Below are 21,571 nucleotides of genomic sequence, written 5' to 3'. Positions count from 1 at the left end.
ATGCAAGCTAAGATGCAAGGGTGGAATTTTGGAGAAACCTCAAGTTTACAGCAGGTCAGGTAGGAGGACAGCACTAGCATTGTGATGGTCAGTGATAACAAAGTCTTGGATTCAATTTTTTTTTTAAATTCTCACCATAGAAGTATATATTGGAAATTAAAAAAATACCTAAGGAATGTATTTTGTTGTAATAGAATTTGTTAATATGGTATTTGGAAAACACCAAGCAAAACCAAAAGTAGTTGAAGTTTATTTATTTTTTCTTATTTGCAATGTCATTTTAATAGCATCCCAGATATTTTGAAGATATTTGATCAGTGATTGTACTTAATGCACCTGCAAAAATATGAGAGGAACTCATTGATTGTTTATCTTGTTAATTAGAATCTCTGAAAATATGACAAGATAGCCCAAGAATTGCTGTTCAATCACCAAGGAGGGAGCACAGGCCAGTGGATGAAGACAAGGGTATTTATTACACTTCGTTATTCGGGCCTCCATTTCAGTGCCCGTTTTAAACCATCAGGTACCTTAGTTGCAATTTGTAGGTAAATAGTTATTTTTTATGGTCCTAATGATCTGCTGAAGTTGGTATATAGGAGTTTTGTCCATGTGTGAATAATTCAAGATTGGTTGAATCTTCAGGGATGGAATCAGCACGTCGGGACACGGCAAGAAATTGGGAACACAATGCGACAAAGACACATCAAGTATTCATCATTCTAATATTTTCCACTTTGTCGCTATTCATAATCCAATAATTTGTGGCGGCACAGTGACGCAGTGGTAGAGTTGCTGCCTTACAGCGCCAGAGACCCGGCTTCGATCCAGACTACGGGTGCTGGCTGTATGGAGTTTGCACATTCTTCCTGTGACCCCATGGGTTTTCTCCGGGTGCTCCGGTGTCCTCCCACAGTCCAAATTTGTACAGGTCTACAGGTTAATTGGCTTCTGTAGAGTGTAAATTGTCCCTAGTGTGTAGAATAGTCCATCAATTGATATTCAATCAGCATCAGCAAGATAGTGGAAGGGGGCACAGGCTAGTCTTCGGGTAGATCACTGGTTGGCGCAGATTCAGTGGGCCAAAGGGTCTGTTTCCACACTGCTTCTAAAGTCTAAAATCTAAATAATCCGAGATCTTGGGTTGAATAATTTAGCCACTATCTGATTGATGATCTCACAAACCAAATCACTCATCTGTTAAAAAAATTGCCATTGGCATCACAGATTTGTTTGATGAATCGGCAACATGACTTGCGGACCATTGTTCCAGAGATAAGAGTTCAAACTCCACCACATAAATTGGGGAAAATACAGATTTAAGCAATTAAGCAAAGATGGAAGTTAAAAAACAATTACCAATATTTTGATTAGTTTTATGAAGCCATAAGATTATCATAATACCCTTCAGGGAAATAAACCTATTATCCTTATCCAGTCATAAATATGGTCCACTATTCAGGCTGATTCTTAATTGTCTCCGAATTGACAATGCAGTTAGACAAAAGTGCTGGAGAAACTCAGTGGGTGCAGCAGCATCTATGGAGCGAAGGAAATAGGCAACGTTTCGGCCCTTCTTCAGACTGATGTAGGGTGGGGGGGGGGGGGGGGGGAAACGGGGAGAAGAAAGGAAAAAGGAAGAGGAGACCGAGGGCTGAGGGAGAGCTGGGAAAGGGAGGAGACAGCAAGGGCTACCGGAAATTGGTGAATTCAATGTTTATGCCGCTAGGGTACAGACTGTCCAAGCGGAATATGAGGTGCTGCTCCTCCAATTTCCGGTGGTGCTCTCTCTGGCCATGGTGGAGGCCCAGGACAGAGAGGTCGGATTCGGAATGGGAGGGGGACTTGAAGTGCTGAGCCACCGGGAGATCAGGTTGGTTAATGCGGACCGAGCAGAGGTGTTCGGCAAAATGATTGCCAAGTCTACGCTTGGTCTCACCGATGTAGATCAGCTGACATCTAGAGCAGCGGATGCAATAGATGAGGTTGGAGGAGATGCAGGTGAACCTCTGTCGCACCTGGAACGACTGCTTGGGTCCTTGAATCGAGTCGAGGGGGGAGGTAAAGCGACAGGTGTAGCACCTCTTGCGGTTGCAAGGTAAAGTGCCCGGGGAGGGGATGGTGCGGGAGGGAAGGGAAGAATTGACCAGGGAGTTACGGAGGGAGCGGTCTTTGCGGAAGGCAGACAGGGGGGGAGATGGGAAGATGTGGCGAGTGGTAGGGTCACGTTGGAGGTGGCGAAAATGACGGAGGACTATTTGTTGTATGTGACGGCTAGTGGGGTGAAAGGTGAGGACTAGGGGGACTCTGCCCTTGTTACGAGTGGGGGGGGGGGGGGGGAAGAGAGAGCAGTGGAAGAGACCCTGGTGAGAGCCTCATCTATAGTAGGGGAGGTTACCTGAAGAATGAGGACATTTCCGATAGCAAAGGGCAGAGGGCAATAATGAAATTCACCAATTTCCGGTAGCCCTTGCTGTCTCCTCCCCTTCTCAGCTCTCCCTCAGCCCGCGGGCTCCTTCTCTTCCTTTTTCCTTTCTTCTCCCCCCCCCACCACCCTACATCAGTGTGAAGGGTTTCGGCCCGAAACGTTGCCTATTTCCTTCGCTCCATAAATGCTGCTGCACCCGCTGAGTTTCTCTAGCACTTTTGTCTACCTTCGATTTTCCAGCATCTGCAGTTCCTTCTTAAACACAAATGACAATGCAGTTAAATATGGCAATAAATGGAAAATACTTCTTGTTGCAATTAAATTCTCCTTTTAGCAATGGCACTAATAAATAACAATTCAGCATCAGTCCTCTAAAAACCATGGCTCACTGTAACACACATACCTGTAAGTCAGAAGGCTTTGATGAAAAAATATCACTCCGGTGTAATACTTACCGGTTGTATGCTGCACCTTCAGACCATATTTTAAACCGAGACTACAACTATTCTATCAGTTAGATGTAGTGGATCTTGTGACACTATTCTGAAGAAAAGCAGGAAACAGGTTCCTTCGCTCAATCAACATCACTAATCACCCATTATTACATTACTCTTTTTCATCAGCTTGATTAAAGTTGACAGTTTAATATTGACAATATTTCAAATGTAGTGCATTAGCTGCAATGTAGTTTCAACAGTCCTGAGGTTCTGAAGTTTGCTACATGGATGTCTATATTTTTATCCTGCAGCAAAGTAATCAGTGGCAATCGGATCTGAAAAGCTTGGCAGCTACAGAGAGTTAAGTTCTGCATTTGCAAGTTATCGATTTTGAGCTTAAAGTGGCCAACAGAAGATTTTATTTAGATATTCAGTTCAATATATCGTTGAGCAGACCAGAACTCTCACCCAACTACAACAAAAGTTATTTACAAGCCTGGAACACCTTTAGTGAAGGAATAATACAGCACAGAAAAAAGCACTTTAGCCCAACTTGTCCACGCTGGTAACATTATCAGGATTCTTTTCTATTCAGACCATGCATTAACCGAACTGCATACCAGCGTTTTATGCCAAAGGCTTATCAAGTGGCTTCTCACATGGAAAGGACAAATGCCTGATCTACCAATCTATCTCGTATCAGCCCTTGCCTTTTTTTAAGCTCCTTTTCTCTGTAGCTGTCACATTATATTCAGTACTTTGTTTATTTGCTCCTTTTCAGTTCCAGATGTACTGATGGTTTCCCTGGATAGCACGCCATACAACACCAAAAAAAACTGTATTTTGGTACACATGATAATAATAAACTTACATATTCTGAAAATAATTTCTCTTTGAAAAACGCCATCACAATATATGAAAATTAGTTCATTATTTTAAACAAATCTCAGGGTAAAATTATTAACACCTGAATATATTTATGCCATCTTAAATGCTAAAAGACAGATTGCAACATTGTAATATTTTTCTTAATTCTGTTATTGCCCTTTAAATACCTATCACGTTATTTAGCCCAACATTACAGTGGTTTATCGAAATGTTGAAACAAATTGAGCATTTTAGATTTAATACCGTAGAAAGGATAATAACAGTGGCAATTATTGATTTAAAGTCATAAAATTAGGTTGGGTTAAATATTTAGATAAATGAAATGAAAGCTGTAAGAAAATGGTTCTGCACATCACAGTACCATTTTAAAAAATCCATTAATAATTTTCACATTTGTTGGTTGTCTTGGTGTGAGCAATGAATTATGTAATGAATTGTTACCTTGAATGTTTGCAATGTGACTGGAACATTTGAATAAATTGTTGCAGGGATTACATAAAACGATTCAAGTACTGAGGAAGAGATTGTAAACATTCATGGATTGTCAGATTCCATACCTGATAAAGAGCCAAATACGGCAACTTATTGAGAAAATGTGATTGATTCCCTGAAGATAAATGAAAGAAAAGAGCTTCAATCTATATAAAATAGATGGCGTTCAAAAACAGTGGCACAGCTGGAAGAGCTGGTTCCTCAGTGCCAGAGACCCGGGTTTGATCCTGACCTTGGCTGATGTCTGTGTGGAGTTTGCATGTCCTCACAGATGCTCTGGTTTCCTCCACATCCCAAAGACATTTGGGTTAATTAGCCACTGTAAATTGCCCCTAGTGTGGAGGGAGTGGATGAGACCGTGAGATAACATAGAACTAGTGTGAACGGGTGGTTGATGGTCAACCTGGACTGAATGACCAGTTTCCATGCTGTATCTCAAAAAAAATAAGAATTGTAATATTTGCTCACACTTCAAGATATTTTGAATAAAAGAGCAAATGGGAGAGAACCTTCCACCTTGAAACATAAACACTGTTTTCTTTTGGGTTCACAAGAGATTGTAGGTATAGTAATCTGGAGCAAAAAAAACTACGTGAGGAATTCAGTGGGTGAGGCAACATCTATGGAGACCAAGAGACAGTTGATACATTGGGTTAAGACCCTGCATCATGACTCAAACCAAAGATCGAAAACACAAGTGCATGTAGAACTATATGCATCATCCCAAGTCACACAATAATGAAAACAATAAAAAATGCATTTTCTATTATTTTCAATCAATTGATATGAATTTATACAGGTCATTAAAATGACACAAACAGATACACATTAAGAAGTGAAAAAACTTTTGGTTTTAAAATACAAAAGATTAAAATAAAAACAAACTAAATGTTAAGATTATGCAAGACCCTTATTTCGGGTGCAGTGAAACTATTGTGGACATCTAAATATAGGGAAATGCTTTCACTTCACTAACATTGATGGACCTACTGGGTATTTCAAATGAATTCCTTTTTTTTTCTCATCAGATTTCCAGCATTGGGAACTTGTTAATCTTACACAATTATACATTGTGAATTTTCTAAATTTTATAAAACAAATTGGTTGTCCAATATACGATTGACTCCAAATTATGACAATTAATTATTCATTGCCACTCTATAAATTAGGAAGGCAAGCATTTCATAAATTATACTTTATGAAGAAACAAAAAAATTGCAATGCAGTTTTTGCTGCTCCAAGTTTGTGCCAATTTGCATATAAATGTAGATGGTTCTCTCTAGTATACGGCATTAACTGTTTTATCTATTCTGAAAATGAATTATATTGTTTTAGTAAATCAACGAAATCACTTAAAACAACCATTCTCTTTGCTGCAAGCCAGTGACATTAAGTTTAGAGGGTGTGTAGAATAGAAGTTTGAAAACCATTAAATATTAGGTTCATTTTCAATGTTTGAATTGGAACAATGATAAAAATATTTGCTGACAAACACCTGGTTGTTCAGACAACAGCTGGGTTGAAAGTCTTCCCACAATTCTATTGTAATCAGGTGATCTGAATGATATAACGACAAACCACAAGTGGGATGTCATTTGAGTCATCTGATTGTGTTGCAGCTCATAACTCATTCTAACCCACTTCTGTTTATCTGGTGCAGGCAAGTTTAATTTTGAGCTTTTAAATATTTAGTGCTGTAAAGGCGATTACAGTCAGCAGTCTGTCAAACCTATCAATTCAAAATACAAACAATCTGCTGGGGAAATTCAGTGGGTCAGGCAGCAACAATGCATGGAAAGGGATGGTCGATGTTCAAAGTGGAATGTCTGCATCAGGTTACAGGGTTTCAGCCCAAAACTGGTTAAAACCCTGTCCTGATGCAGCATTTACAATTTAGATTTTCCTTTAATCGAGGGTAATACAACATTCATTGGTCATCTCAGCTTCCATCTCAAATTCTTCAACTGGAGCACTGTGGCTGTAATGCATATCAATGAGAAACAGCACTGCAACTTGTCAAGACTTTGAATTTTCCTCACAAAGATACAATTTTTATAATCTATGGGGGCAAAAGGTGGCAGATGCATGGAACTGCCATCATTTCCTGCAAGCTTCTCTCCAGAATATCTTGCTTTCATCGTCACTGAGTCAAATCCTAGATTCTATTTAACTAAAATCATTGCAGGAGTATCTTCAACAGATTCAGATAAGAATTTCCTCAGTACTCCTGAAATGATCTTTTCCAGATCCAGAAAACTGATTTTGCTGGTCCAAACAGTCCTGGAGCTGAGTGTGGCATCCGTAAACAGCAACACCAGGGCCTCGCATTGCATTTAAATAATATCACCCCGTACACTAGCACTATCCTACACACTAGGGACAATTTACCATTTATAGAAGCCAATTAACCTACATACCTGCAAGTCTTTAGAGTGTGGGAGGAAACCAGGGCACCCAGAGAAAACCCACACGGTCACAAGAACATACAAACTCCGTACCAACGGCATTCGTACTCAGGATTTAACCCAGGTCTCTGACGCTGTAAGGCAGCAACTCTGTCGCTGCGCCACTGTGCTGCCCTCTATTTTCAATTCATCCCTCCATGATAGATTGCTGAAATTTTAATTCCTTAAATGCTGCAAAAAGAATGTTTTCAAACTTAATATGAAGAACAACTTTATATCCAATGTAGAAATTAGTTGAAGCATTTTATTACACGATTATGTTTTCATTCATTCTTGGCAGTATGATAATTTCTCAAAATGTTTCAAGTGTCAAAGTACTTCAAGAATGGTGAGGTTTTGGTCTATTGGCAATCTCAAAGGATTGTTTACAAAATGGAATATAAATCTGATGCAGGACAGTTCCCTTGTGCATACGTGAAGGATCTCATGTAGATGAACCCTGAGCAAAATATTATGACTGGACAATTCAGATTGAAAGCGCAGTCAATCATAAAACCCATGTGCGTTATTGGTAGGAAAGGTGCGTAATGATCAGGAGATATTCCTTATCAATACAGAAGCTGCTTGAATCAAATAAAATTTTACTCAACCATAAAATACCTTTCCCCTTAATATGGGCTCTCAGATGCAAAAGTTTCTTAAAAAGAACCAGAACTGATAGTCCCCATCATAGCTAAATGGTACAAGCACCAAGAGAGAAAATTGAGAAAAGGAAATAGAATTTAGCCTCATTCACCGCTTTCGCAAAAATTAAACAATTCTGTGCAATTTTAACCAGTATTAATGGCATGGAGAAATTCACTAGTGAATTTGACAAAAGATGAAAAACAGGAATTTTACATCCCCAAAATAAATCAATGTATTAACAGCTATAGAAATAAAAGATGTGCTTATAATTTACTTTTCACTTGAAATGCAAACTGTCTTATAATCAATGAAAATGAGAATGAAATTATATATTTTTAGAATATGGGCTCACAACAGAAAATTTTAGAGTTGCAGTTTATTTTAACATTTGGCTATTTTCTGCATAGTTATTATTTTTGCCTTAGGAATCCAGCAAAAAAATGATTACATATGTTTTAATCACAATGGCTCTCATTTTACATTACATAGGAAGCATTATCTACAAATTTGACATACATAAAATTACGAGTGTTGTATTCCTGATTTTAAAAAACAAATGTACAATTGAATGATAGGCTAGTACATTAAATCCCAAGCATGACTCTAGCCATGTCAAACTGTTGAATTATTACCAGTCCTTGGTTTATCTTACAAGTCATCTCCTGTTACGAACAAATGGACAGGTTTACTGGACTGTATCATTTGGGCAGCCCGCTCAGCTCCTACCACAGGAGTTAGCTTTTGAACATCATACTTAGAATACAGAACAGTGCATGTCCATGATGCTTCATCACCCCTATTTTCTGCTTTCAGCATGTTGCAGATGTCGCTATAGAAATGTGGATATGTGGGAAGCTCATAGAAAATAAGATGTCTGATGCCTTTGATGGTATATCTATATTGAGAAAAAAATAATGTTAATGACAATTTTTAATGATCAGATGTATTCTACAATAAGATATGTAGTTTGTTTCTATTTCATCAGAATAAGCAAGATTCTTTTAAGATAGTAATATTTATTTGCCCAGCCTACTACCGGTGGATAGACACAAAGTGCTGGAGTAACTCAGCGGGTCGGGCAGCACCTGTGGAGAAAATGGATGGGTGATGATTTGGGTCGGGACCCTTCTTCTAACTGAAGGAGGGTTCCGACCTGAAACGTCACACATCCATTTTATCCGGAGATGCTGCCTGACCCGCTGAGTTACTCCAGTACTTTGTGCCTATCTTCAGTATATACCAGCATCTGTAGTTCCTTTCTACTGCCAGTGCAGTAGTTCAAGAGTGTACATAAGCTCGATATTATATACATACATTAAAGCACCTAACGTGACAAAACGTATTGTGTTACTTTTCCATTTTCAATGCAAATGGTGTCCTTGGCACAAACTACACATTTGATAACTTTTGTCCTTAAACTGTTCCCCTGCTAGGAATTCTGCTCAATCTGATTTGCATAATCACAATACAAATTCTGCTATAAACTTGTACAATTTGGGTGCATTTTTAAAGCCTTGTTCCAAAAATATTCATGAATATGTTTAAGAGTGCTAACGGTGCGAATAATTGAAAACAAATTCTCTCAGCTCTGATGAACCGGGTGCTGTCTGCATGGAGTTTCTTCCTATGACCACCTGGATTTCTTTTAGGTGCTTCAGTTTCCTCATACGCCCAAAAAGACATGTGGGTTGGTTAGTTACTTGCTGTTAATTGCCAATAGTGTGTAGGTAAAGGGAGAAATGGATGGGAGAATGTGCTGGAAGGGTAGAATGGTGGAAAGGGATGCTTGACACAGTCAACACAGCCTGGGCATGTCAAACGTCCTTATTCCATGCTCTATGACACAATAGACAAACAATTTCAAATTACTGATAGAAATCTGGAAAAAATACAATTAAGAAAATATGCTTGTCACCTAGCCTATTTTAAATAAAATTCATTTAAAAAAAGTAGATATTGGTAACCTTCCTCCAAATAAAATGTTTAAATGCCCCCTCAAAGGCCAGCAAAAAAAGTGCAACCCAATTGTGTTTAATTCACTCTAGGGAGTGGGCAGATTTGTCAGCAGGGACAGCTGCTGGTGCAACATTTTCAAGGCACCAAAGACAGTGGGAACAAGAGATGTGACTCATTAAAATTCTGTAAGTATTTTTTCTGTCTGCCTGGATTTCCAAATAATTGCCTACTAAAAGGAAAACAACATAATTGACCAGAAATGAACTTAATTATTCCAAAAAGAGAAACAGCATTACATTTGACAAGGTCTCAAAAAGTAGCTATAAAATATCAAAACGCTGAAGCACCAACACTCCTAATATGCATATCAATAATGCTTGTAATTAATCTGATAAACCATGAAGCAACATCTGACCTGATCTCAATTTCACGATTTCTGATTAGTGTAAAAATAGGTTTGGCATTGGGATTCAGCACAATGGTATGCAGATCAGGGTTTGTTTAAATCAACTCTCTTTCTCATGTCAACTAGCTTTAATAAAATTAGCTTGTTGTTTCAATTCCTCCAGAATTAAAAATATTGCATTATTATGATCAGGAATGGAAGAGTGCCATTTAGTATTTGTATACAGAGTGCTCATGGGTAAATGAGAAAAAGCAAAGCTGATAATGAAAAATCATCCTGTATAGCCCTGGAATATTGGAACATAGTTGCTGTTGGCAAGATGAGAATTTACTGCTCACAGGAAAATGATGGCAATCTGTCTTTCTGACTTCTATGGCCTCTGAAGTCAAGATACTTTCAGAGTGATGGCGAGACTTGCATAAAATCTTGTAGGCATTGGTAACATGCTTATATGTTTGCTAACAATTCTATTTCCAGGCCTTTAATGATGTTCCAACAATCTCAGTCACCATGAATGATACTTCTACTTGTTAGAATCAGTTTTCAATGTGAGATCTTGGTCTTGCCCTCCAGGTTACTGGTCTATTAACATAATTATTACAACAATGCCCCCTTAGATATCTCACCGTTTATAAAAATGGAACCGTTCAGTGAAAAGGAGGAAAGATTTCTCTCCCTTCAGGAAGTGGTATCTTGCTCGATTAATCGTTGATTTTTTGCTGTATTCACAAACATGAGAATAATTCAGTTCTTCACGATTAAAGTAATTCCTGAGTCGCACATAATCAAAATAGATTGGTATGTAAATTAATGTGTGGGACATGACCGCTTCTCTGTATTGAGGCAAAATCTTCTGGGTGAAAAATTCAAACCTTGAGGAGTATATATTTAAAAAAAAATGTTAATCACATATTCTAAGATTTTTAAGAAACACTACAAATAATTATATTTTGCACAATCATATCTGTAGAGTCTGGGTTATATAGCATGGAAACTTATCCATCAGGCCAACTCGTCCACACCAACCAAGGTGCCTTCCTGAGCTAATCCCAGATTCATATTAGTTTATTGGCATGTACACCAGAGTGCAAAAACATCCTAATTCACATGAAGCTCATTGGGGATACATACAGTATTGATAAATGCAACAAATATAAGTAAAAAGAGCAGAATGGTGAAGATTAGGACAATTCAAAGTAGTACAAAAAATATTGAAGTACAATAATGGAATAACCAAATAAGATTGACTTAAGACTAAGAGTATGTGACAGCACCTCTGGTAAGGGGGTGTGAAAGAAGCAAATGGTTCAGGAATCTAAGAGCATGGGAGAAGTTGTTCTCAAGTCTGCATGTCTGGGCTTTCAAACCCCTGTATCTTCCCCCAGCAGCTTGAAGAGGAAAAAGGGAATCGCCAGGGTGGCCAGACAAAGGCTTCTAACCAGAAAAACAACTCTGCACAACAACTCTTTGTCACCTTCCTTCAAGCCAATTGGCTAACTCAATTTGACCTTTGTCAAAGGTTTTGCTAAAGACCATACAGATAACATCCACTGTCCTGACCTCATCAATCCTCTTAGTGGCCTCATTAAAAAAAACCACCTTCAGATTTGTGAGGCTTGAATTCCCATGCACAAAACCATGTTGACTATCCCTAATCACTGTGCCTAACCAAATACTGGTAGACCTCGTCCCTAAGAATCCCCTCCCAACAACATTCCCACCATTGACATATGGCACATTGGCCTGTAGTACCCTGGCTTATCCATGCCACACTTTTTAAATAATGGTACAAAATCAGCCATTTTCCAGTCTTTTGGAATTTCAGCTGTTGCTAAAGACAATGCAAATATCGCTGCTGGAGGCTCCACGGTTTCCTTCCTTGCTTCCCACAAGCTCTGATGATGCATTTGGTTAGATCCTAGGGATTTATCCACCTTAATGTGCCGTAAGAAGTATTAATTTAAAATCTGCTCCAGCTCATTTGGTTCCACACAAAGATAGCTATACTGAACTTTAAGGAGACCACCAATAGCCTTGAAAGGAAGTACCCAGAGGCTTTGTACACAATAGCCAGGATAATCAGGTCAACCTCAAGATCATGCAGCCAAAATACTATCAGCACTGATCCTGCCCTACCAAGGGACCCAAACACCCTTAATCAATGGCACACAACCATCAAAATCACATACCACCCATTCCCAGACTGCACTTTGGGAAATCTGATCACCTGGCTGTGCTTCTACTCCCTGCTGACAAGCAGAAACTGAAGCGGAAGGATCAATTCCAGAAAGTCGTGCAGTGCTGGCTGGTCCGAGTTAATACATGAGATCCTTGCGACTGCTTTGAGTCGGTGGCCTGTTCCATATTTAAGGACTCTGCACCTAACCTAGAGAATGTGCCACTTCATCAGCAAGCATGTAGAAGATTGTATACTAAATAAGATGATACACGTGTTCATCAATCAGAAATCATGGATGAACCGTGTAGTCAATTCCCAGGTCTGCAGCATTCTCGTCAAATGATCCTGAGTAGTACAGGAAATCTATCTATGACCATTGTGAGCGGATACATGGCAGATGCAGTATAATGTGGATTAATGTGAGGTTATCCACTTTAGTGGCACGAATAGGAAGGCAGATTATTATCCAAATGGTGTCAGATTAGGAAATTGGGAGGTGCAACAAGACCTAGGGTCCTTGTACATCAAGTCACTGAAAGTAAGCATGCAGGTACAGCAGGCAGTGAAGAAAGCTAATGACATGTTGGCCTTCATAGCGAGAGGATTTAAGTATACGAACAAGGAGGTCCAACTGCAGTTGTGTAGGGCCCTGATGAGACCGCACCTGGAGTATTGTGTGCAGTTTTAGTCTCCTAATTTGAGGAAGGACATTCTTGCTATTGAGGGAGTGCAGCATAGGTTCACCAGGTTAATTCCCGGGATGGTGGGACTGAGATATGATGAAAGAATGGACCGACTGGGCTTGTATTCACTGGAATTTGGATGGATGAGAGGATATTTTATAGAAACATAAAATTATAAAGAGACTGGACAGGCTAGATCCAGGAAAAATGTTCCCTGTTGGTGGAGTCCAGAACCAGGGGTCACAGTTTAAGAATAAGGGGTAGGTCATTTAGGACTGAGATAAGGAAAAAGGTTTTCAGCCAGAGAGTTGCGAATCTGTGGAATTCTCTGCCACAGAAGGCAATGGAGGCCAATTCACTGGATGTATTCAAGAGAGAGTTAGATATAGCTCTTAGAGCTAACGGAATCAAGGAATATGGGGAGAAAGCAGAAACAGGGTACTGATTCTGGATGATCATCCATGATCATATTGAATGGTGGTGCTGGCTCAAAGGGCCGAATGGCCTATTCCTGCAACTAATTTCTATGTTTCTACTAATTTCTATGTTTCAGATCATTGATCTTACGTAGATGAACTAGAAAAGCCATCCATCTTATCTGTGACTGTATCTTGCAGTCAATATAATGCAACTTTCAAATTTTTGCTTAGGTAAATGTGACAAAGCTATAATTCAATCTTCATCCATTTCTTCTTTATAATAAGGAAGTTCTTAAGCATAATGGAATACCTTGCATCAGGCAATCCTGTGAAGCTGGAGACATCTACTCGCTGGAAAACATGTGGCAACTGCACAACAACATGGCAGATTGAACCAGTTTGAGGCATATTCCTCACAGCCACCTAAAAGACAGAAACAGTATCATGACGTTGGTCCTGCTGATCAACTAAATTTTAATTTAGCAAAATTGTTTCAAAGAACTTTTATTGGGCTTTAAGGGTAATGTGATGATAAATACACATGCACCCATATAATGCAGTGCACTCATATCAGCAACACACACTTAGAAAAGCATAAATAATTCAAATTCCCTACTCAGTATAATGCGAGAGCCATGATTAAGTTACCAAACATAAATAGACAATTTCTTGCAGCAGACCAAGCTACTCTGCGTAGCTAAAGTAGTAATGGATAAGGTGTAGAACATGGTTTTCACCCATTTCTTGGACAAATACAAATGCTAAACGTTGAAGAGCAAGAAAAATAGTGGGAAGACTATTCAATATGCACTTTAAAAAAAAAGAATAGCACTCCAATTGTCCACTCTGCTTTATTTCAATGCAGGGCTAAATTACACAATACATTCCTACCCAATCCAGTGATTTCAAATTAAAAATTGTAGATCAATAAGAACACCATTTATCGGGTGCATAATATGCTGAATTAATAGAACAGAGTTAATACTATGTTGATATCAAAATGATTGCTTAATCCATTCAGAGCCTCTGCAATCCAAAAAACAGAACAATTCAGAGACAAAGCAATCAATATGAACCAAAATATATCCAGAGTTGGATTAACCTTTATAAAATGAGAAATTTGATTTATGAATGGGGAGAAGGCAGGCACGGGTTACTGATTGTGGATGATCAGCCATGATCACAATGAATGGCGGTGCAGGCTCGAAGGGCCAAATGGCCTACTCCTGCACCTATTTTCTATGTTTCTATATTTCAATTAGCTGCAACTCAATTAAAATCAAACTGAACAAGTAATCTGCTAAATCCACAATAAAACAATTTAAAACATCCGTGATAAACATACCTGTCCCTTATAATTGAAGCAGTGTTTACTATAAATAGAATTAATCTGTGGATTCTGAAGTGCGCTGAAGATCAAAGTTTGCCTGTAATACTTGGACCAACTGTTCAAACTCCACATACGCACACGAGAGAAATCCACTCCGTGTGGTTCGTGAGGTTGTTGGTTTAGATGTTTCAGTAGATGCTGTCACAAACAAGAACATATTGCTAAAAAAAATTAAACTTCCACTAAGAAATCTGCAACACTAAGCATTGTTAACTATACTGAGTACTTGTGCGTTCTGACTGAAATACAAGTTTGTTAGCCTTTTAAACTGAACCATTGTGTGATATTGTAATCACAAGTCAATCAAATGCTCTCCAAATTGTATTAGTAAAAAGGCTGGGTTTTACAAGAATCCAGCAGCTTTGATGGATTTTTTTGGTATCAACCCATAGAATTTGTTAATATTTTGAAATCTATTTTGTAACTAGGGATGCTTAGGTTTGAACTCTAAGCCTCTAAAATGGTTTAAGTACCAAAACTACATCTATTCACTGCAGACAAAAGACAACTTAACCTAAATTTGGCAGCAAACTGCTATTCTGAGCTGACTTTTGCTGTTTCAAAAGTCAGGTGTGCAATATTGTGATATGTTTTTTTAAAGGTCAATCAAAACTACTTTAGTTCCTCCAGAATGGACATAGTTCATGAATATGCCAGAAATGGTCAATTTATTTTATTTTGATCAGATGAATGTTTTACAGAGACTGTCCTTGCATAAAATATCCATTGCAAAAGAGCTTAACTTTAAAATGAGATCCATTCATTTAAAAAAAAAATCAGTATTGAAAAACGAACAGTCAATAAACAAACTTTAACTTGTCTCACCTAACCTATCACATTTTTTATTTTGGCAGTTGATATGTCAAATCCTAAAACATCTTTAGAATTATTAGTTAGCCCTAAAGGGAATGTATCCTTGGGATAACCATTAGTAGTATTAAAAATATGATTTTTATCTGACAATCCACTGAAAGGGACTATTGGATCAAATTTCTCACCATAACATGTTCCCAGTTTTGCATAAGATAAACATCAGCTTGGTCAATGATTAATATTTCAATGGAGGAAAGAAAATCAAAATCCCTGGTCTTGTCATCTTCGGTTTTGATAATTGTCCGCAAGCCCAGTGGAGAGGCAATGATGATATCACTGGAATAAAATGGTGCATACAATCTTATACTCTTTCGAAGGATAGCCACACCTGCATTATAGAAACAAACAAGTATAAATCAATTTGTGAACAAGGAAGATGCTCTCCTCTTTCATCCTACAACGCCAATCTGATTATATTTATTGTGTGGGGTGGCCGCCAACCTTCTAGCCCCACATGGTCCCTGGGGATACCTGGTTGGTGTGAACTTGTTTCAACAGCGAGGTCAACATTTGTAACAAGATGGACACGAAAAGAAGAATTCAGTCACAACATAATCAAACCCCAAAAAACCCAGCCCAGTCACGAGGAAGATACAAGGATTACGTTATTGACAAGGCAGTGAAAGTACCACTTATGAAACTACATCCAAAATATCTAAGGAAGGAAATTATTAAAAAGCTAAAGCAGAAATGTTTTGCTGGGATCGCATCTAACTAAAAAATCAAATACTGAGCTAGAAAATGACAGAGCTAATAGAACTGCTACATCATAGCTCCAGTGGCCCAGGTTCAATTCCAACCCTGGCGTGAAGCTTTCACATTCTCCCTATGACCACATGGGTCTCCACAGCTCTGGTTTCCACCCATGTCCCCAAACATATGCCAACTGATAGGTCAATTGGACTGTAAATTACAGGGTATTGATTGAACCTGGAGAGGAGCAAGAAAGTAAATGGAAATGTAGCAAGAATAAAATGGGACTAAGGTAGAATTGGTGTAAATGGGCAGATGCTGTGCGCTGAAGAACCTGTTTCACCCTTCATGAGCGTCAAAACATGGCATATTCCTGGATTAATGTATTAGTCATGTTTTATATTAAAGTAAAATCTGGAAGATACCATACACAAAAGCAGAGTTTTATTCCAATAATGTTCACAATTGTAAATTCAATTTACTCTTACTTGCCTCTATTGACTCTAATACCCTTGCACTACAGCAAAAGTGTGCAACTGGTACTGCAACCAAGTTGGACGAGTGAGGCAAGCATTTCCAAACCTTTATAGGCCATTCTCACGTTACGAGCTGACGCAAGAGGTAACCCGAGTGAAGGGGTCGTGGTTGAGCACGATATAACGTGAAAGATCAAGAGGTTAACCGAGTTCCCACGGGTAGACGGCAGTTTCCCGTTTACTTGTCATTTCTGCGATGTTCCCAGTTCGTCTCCCGAGTTACTCTTGAGCCAATCCTGATTGAAGTTATGTTTTAATAAACAGTGTTATGTTTTAATAAGGAAGTGTTAAAGAAGACCTCTCCATCCTGTGGCTTTGTTTTAAATATATAATTCAGAGCGGCCGCATCTATTGATGTGACCTACAAAGGGAAAATGCGCACCATCCAGTGCCAGAGCAGTTATACTTATGATTTGTTTGAAACACACAGGTTTGATATGTTTTAATTGAATTTACTGCCATGTCTACACACTGCGGGGAGACGGGAGATTAAATCTTTGAATGTGGACGGATGTGCACATCAGATTGTTGTGAGACGGAGCTCAAGGTTCGTCTCCTGAGTTGCTTTGGTGCCCAGGCGTGAGTTGAGATGGAGAGAGGTTGGGGGGGGGGGGGGGGGGGGGGGCGTCATTAATCTGTCTGGGGTGACATGGCTCTTGGGTTAGGCTGGAATCATTCTCTGCGGGGTGATCTTAGTGCGGGACACAAGTGTAGGAGAGGTGTACTGACTGTGTGGGCAGAACTTTGGAAGTGATTGCCCACCAGTCTCATAAGCCGCTGTGTCTCCCTGTCCCTGGGATAGCAGGGGGCGATCAAACAGCACAATACCCCCCTCCCCCTCCAACTCCAGAGGAATCCGCTCCCCGATGGGCCGCTACGGCGACAAGTGGCAGTTCGCCCACAGCCCGAGCTGCGCCCCCTCATCCGCCACCCCAAGAACAAGACGTACATTGCACACCATCAGCTTCTGCCCCTACGGGGAGCGTGTTCCTCTGGAGTTCGAGCGGGGCTGGGCTGGAGTTGCTGCTGGCTGTGGGTCTCTGGGATCTCCGTGCTTGCAGTGGGCCTGGGGGTCGGTGTCCCGTTGGTCCTGACGTCTCCGGCCACCCCCCTGGACAGGAGCTGAGACTGGGAACTGTACCGCCCTTGCCCCCTCCCTCTGCAACTGCTAACAACCACACTCTCTTGCTCACCTGCAAGGGCGGTACAGTTCCCAGTCTCAGCTCCTGTACAGGGGGGTGGCCGGAGACGTCAGGACCAACAGTAACCCGCTCCCTGATGGGCCGCTACGGCGACAAGTGGCAGTTCGCCCACAGCCCGAGCTGCGCCCCCTCATCCGCAACCCGGGTTCCTCTGGAGTTGGAGCGGGGCTGGGCTGGAGTTGCTGTTGGCTGTGGGTCTCTGGGTTCTCCGTGCTTGCAGTAGGCCTGGGGGTCGATGTCCCATTGGTCCTGACATCTCCGGTGACTGGCACGGCCCTGCTGGCATCGCCGACGTGAAGACAGTGCAAAGCCCCCGCGCCGGTGCAATGGGCAGAGAGCTGGAGAGGGGAGGGAAGGGGTCACACACATGGCCGGGAAGCAGAGGGGTGTAGGTGGGGGTGGTGACAGATGGGGCCAACAATGAGTGGAGAAAGACAGAAACACCGACGTGCAAAGGAGACCTACAACAGTGCATGATCTCTCTCGCGTGGCAGGTGATGTCGCTGGGAAACTGAAGGGAGTGACAATCTGCTGCTGCCTGCCCGCTGAGTTAAAGAGTTCCCACGGTAGACTCACGATACACTAAGGTAAACGCACGGGCCACTACGTTCTTAAATCGAGTTAAAATGTTTCAATTATTAACCACAAGAGTAAAATTGACTCGTGGAAAATTTCAAACATGTTTGATTTTTTGCAAGAGTAGACAAGTTACACGAGAACCTGCCATTAGCACCACGATGCACTACGTTGCGTCCACGAATGCCGTACGTTAATCGTACGTTATTACCACGAGGTTTAACTCGGGTTACCTCTTGTGTCAGCTCGTAACGTGAGAATGGCCTTTTACTAATAGAGTTGCTTAACAAAACTTAATATTGCAGCACACAACATTATTAGGAACAAGGTTTCTTGCATATCTCTCTCTCTGTGGCTGCAGCCATCGTCTGCATCAGTAAGGGAAGCTGGTCGGTGATTGGTCACAACGTCCCTCGGAGACTGCGTCTGATTGGCCGCCGAGTGACCAGCGATTGTGATTGGACATAATGCCCTTGGAGACAGCGGCTGATTGGACGGGAGAAGACCAATTTTTGATTGGACTGGAATTTTAAGGGATGCTGGTCGGTGATTGGACGTAACCCCCTTAGAGACAGCGGTTGATTGGCTGCCAAATAATTGGGCACAAAAAATTGACAAATAGGAAAACAAAAAATTCGGAATTCCAATTTAATCGGAAGAATATCATGCCTGATCTGCAGTTCCTTCCTATTGAAGATGAACCTTGGCCCGAAACAACTCCTAATCCATTCCCTCCACAGATGCCACCTAGCCCGCTGAGTTCCTCCAGCACTGTGTTTTTTATTTAACTCTGAAATTGAAGATAGACATAAAGCTGGAGTAACTAAGCGGGACAGGGAGCGACTCTGGAGAGAAGGAATGGGTGACTTTTCGGGTCGATCAAACAGCACAATACCCCCCTCCCCCTCCAACTCCAGAGGAATCCGCTCCCCGATGGGCCGCTACGGCGACAAGTGGCAGTTCGCCCACAGCCCGAGCTGCGCCACCCCAAGAACAAGACGTACCATGCACACCATCAGCTTCTGCCCCTACGGGGAGCGTGTTCCTCTGGAGTTGGAGCGGGGCTGGGCTGGAGTTGCTGATCTGGGATCTCCGTGCTTGCAGTGGGCCTGGGGGTCGGTGTCCCGATGAGGGGGTGCAGCTCGGGCTGTGGGCGAACTGCCACTTGTCGCCGTAGCGGCTCATCGGGGAGTGGCTTCTGGTGGTCCTGACGTCTCCGGCCACCCCCCTGTACAGGAGCTGAGACTGGGAACTGTACCGCCCTTGCAGGTGAGCAGGAGAGTGGGGTTGTTTGCAGTTGCAGAGGGAGGGGGCAACGGCGGTACAGGGCAGGCAAGGGCGGTACTCAGCGGGCAGGCAGCAGCAGATTGTCAATTATTAACCCTCCCGCGCAATATACCCTCACCTTCTCTTTTATGAATGGGGATTTAGTTCCCCTTTCTTCGAGGACCGACCGGAGGTTCCGCTGTCACCTCTGCGGGCCGCCCTCGGTGAACGTCTTCAAGGACCTTTCTTCAAGGACCGAAAAAATGTCCGCTATTCGGAGCTTTTCGTTATTTGGAATTTCGGATAAAAGGTTGTGCACCTGTAGTTACTAACCCAAGTAAGGATAACAGTTCAATTCATCAAACATTAGGTAACACAACAAATACAATGGTTACCTATTCGGAAATGATCATCAATATTGCCTGCAAAGATAGCTTCATAATCTTCAGGACGTTTTAGATTTGGTGGTTTGTCATCTGGATTAGAGCCATATTCATCCTTAAACCTCTTTTTATTGCTTATTTCCAGTTTATCTTTCACATCAAGAAGACTAATCAAAGTTTGTATCACTCTTAAAACAGAATCTCTGAATGGCACCACAATAAGTACCTGAAAGTGAATGAAAAAAAACTTTTCTTAAAAGCATTATTTAGTAGCAATCAATAAATTTTCAATAGGACGATAAACAGTCCTTAAATTATCTTTCCCAACAGTATTAATACTTGGACGCAAGGGAGCAAGACAGCCGCTTTATAACCAGCTCCTACAGAGCAAAAAAAAAAAAAACCAAGAAGGGCCTCGACCCAAAACATCACCCAATCCTTCTCTCCAGAGAGGCTGCCTTGATTTTTGTGTCTATCTTCAAAAAAGGATAGACACAAAGTGCTAGAGTAACTCAGCGGGTCAGACAGCATCTCTGGAGAAAAAGAATGGGTGCGTTTCAGGTGGGGACCTTTCTTCAAACTGAAAGAAGGGGGTGGGGGGGGATGAAGAGCTAGCAGAGAAATGAAGAGGGCCAATCAGGGCCAGCCACAAATGACCTCAGGCAGGGTGGTGCCTGGTGGGTCCATTGTTGGCTAAGGAAGGAGGGGTCTCAAGAGAAAATATGGAGAACTGCGGAACTGTTTATTTTTTCTCTCTTAAAATGTTGGCCTACTTTGATGGGTTCTGAATTCATCTAAGACTTCAGCAACTTTTGCATCCTTACAAGTTTTCTCCCTCAACTTCGATAACCTCTTAATTTCCTTGGTTAACAATAGTTGTTTCATATCTCTCTTATACTTAGCAGGTAACCCATTTCTCTGTGTAGGAAAGAAATGCAGATGCTGGTTTAAATCAAAGGTAGACACAAAATACTGGAGTAACTCAGCGGGATAGGCAACATCTTTGGAGAGAAGGAATGGGTGATGTTTCCGGTCGAGACCCTTGTTCAGATTTCTTCAGTCTTCGATCCGAAACGTCACCCATTCCTTCTCTCCAGAGATGCTGCCTCTCCCGCTGAGTTACTCCATATATTTTGTGTCTACAACCCATTTCTCTGCATCATTTTTATCTTCTGGGTTTCAAAAGAATGGTACGAGTGTACTGGTAACGTTACCATGGAAAAGCCCACATCTAAGCATGTAAAGCTCATAATAGAATGGATTGAACTGCAGTCCTGCAGTTGAGACCCAGCTAATCATAAGCTTCCAGAATGAATAATCAAATAATGAAAAGTCTATTCACTTTTTTTGGAGCTTTGCAAAATCTTCATTACAGAAGATCAGGTTGTTAGACAATAATTGAAGACAAGCTAATGGCAACTGGTGTTGTTTACTTGTTGAGACATAATATTATTAGACTAAGTGGGACCCATTGGGTCCCATGTTCACATGGGAGGGCTGGTCCCCCAATGCAATATTCCACCTGTCCACCAATTCCAATATTGGTGGCCAGTGGGGAAGGGGGAAGGGGGGGGGGGCTTTCTGGAGTGCTAGTATGGGTGTTGTGGGATGAATGGACTGGTTTCCAGAGGGCTAATATGGACATTGTGGGACAAATGGATTCTTGGGGTGG

General features: G+C 41.1%; 1 protein-coding gene across 1 annotated transcript in view; it reads right to left on the bottom strand.

Annotated features, from left to right (window-relative positions):
* Positions 1-6,934: 6,934 nt before the first annotated feature.
* utp25 (UTP25 small subunit processor component) overlaps positions 6,935-21,571 on the bottom strand; it is a 43,660-nt gene continuing 29,023 nt past the window's right edge. The window contains exons 7-12 of the mRNA XM_033025587.1: positions 19,912-20,125; positions 15,369-15,571; positions 14,326-14,508; positions 13,291-13,403; positions 10,326-10,571; positions 6,935-8,232 (exon numbers count right to left, since the gene is read on the bottom strand). Coding sequence (XP_032881478.1) covers positions 7,986-8,232; positions 10,326-10,571; positions 13,291-13,403; positions 14,326-14,508; positions 15,369-15,571; positions 19,912-20,125 — 1,206 coding nt within the window. The 3' untranslated portion in view covers positions 6,935-7,985. The remainder of the gene's footprint in view (positions 8,233-10,325; positions 10,572-13,290; positions 13,404-14,325; positions 14,509-15,368; positions 15,572-19,911; positions 20,126-21,571) is intronic.

Source organism: Amblyraja radiata, chromosome 8 (genome assembly GCF_010909765.2).
Source record: "Amblyraja radiata isolate CabotCenter1 chromosome 8, sAmbRad1.1.pri, whole genome shotgun sequence".
NCBI lineage: Eukaryota > Metazoa > Chordata > Chondrichthyes > Rajiformes > Rajidae > Amblyraja > Amblyraja radiata.
Note: the sequence above shows the minus strand (reverse complement) of the source record. Positions and strands in the feature narration are given on the sequence as shown.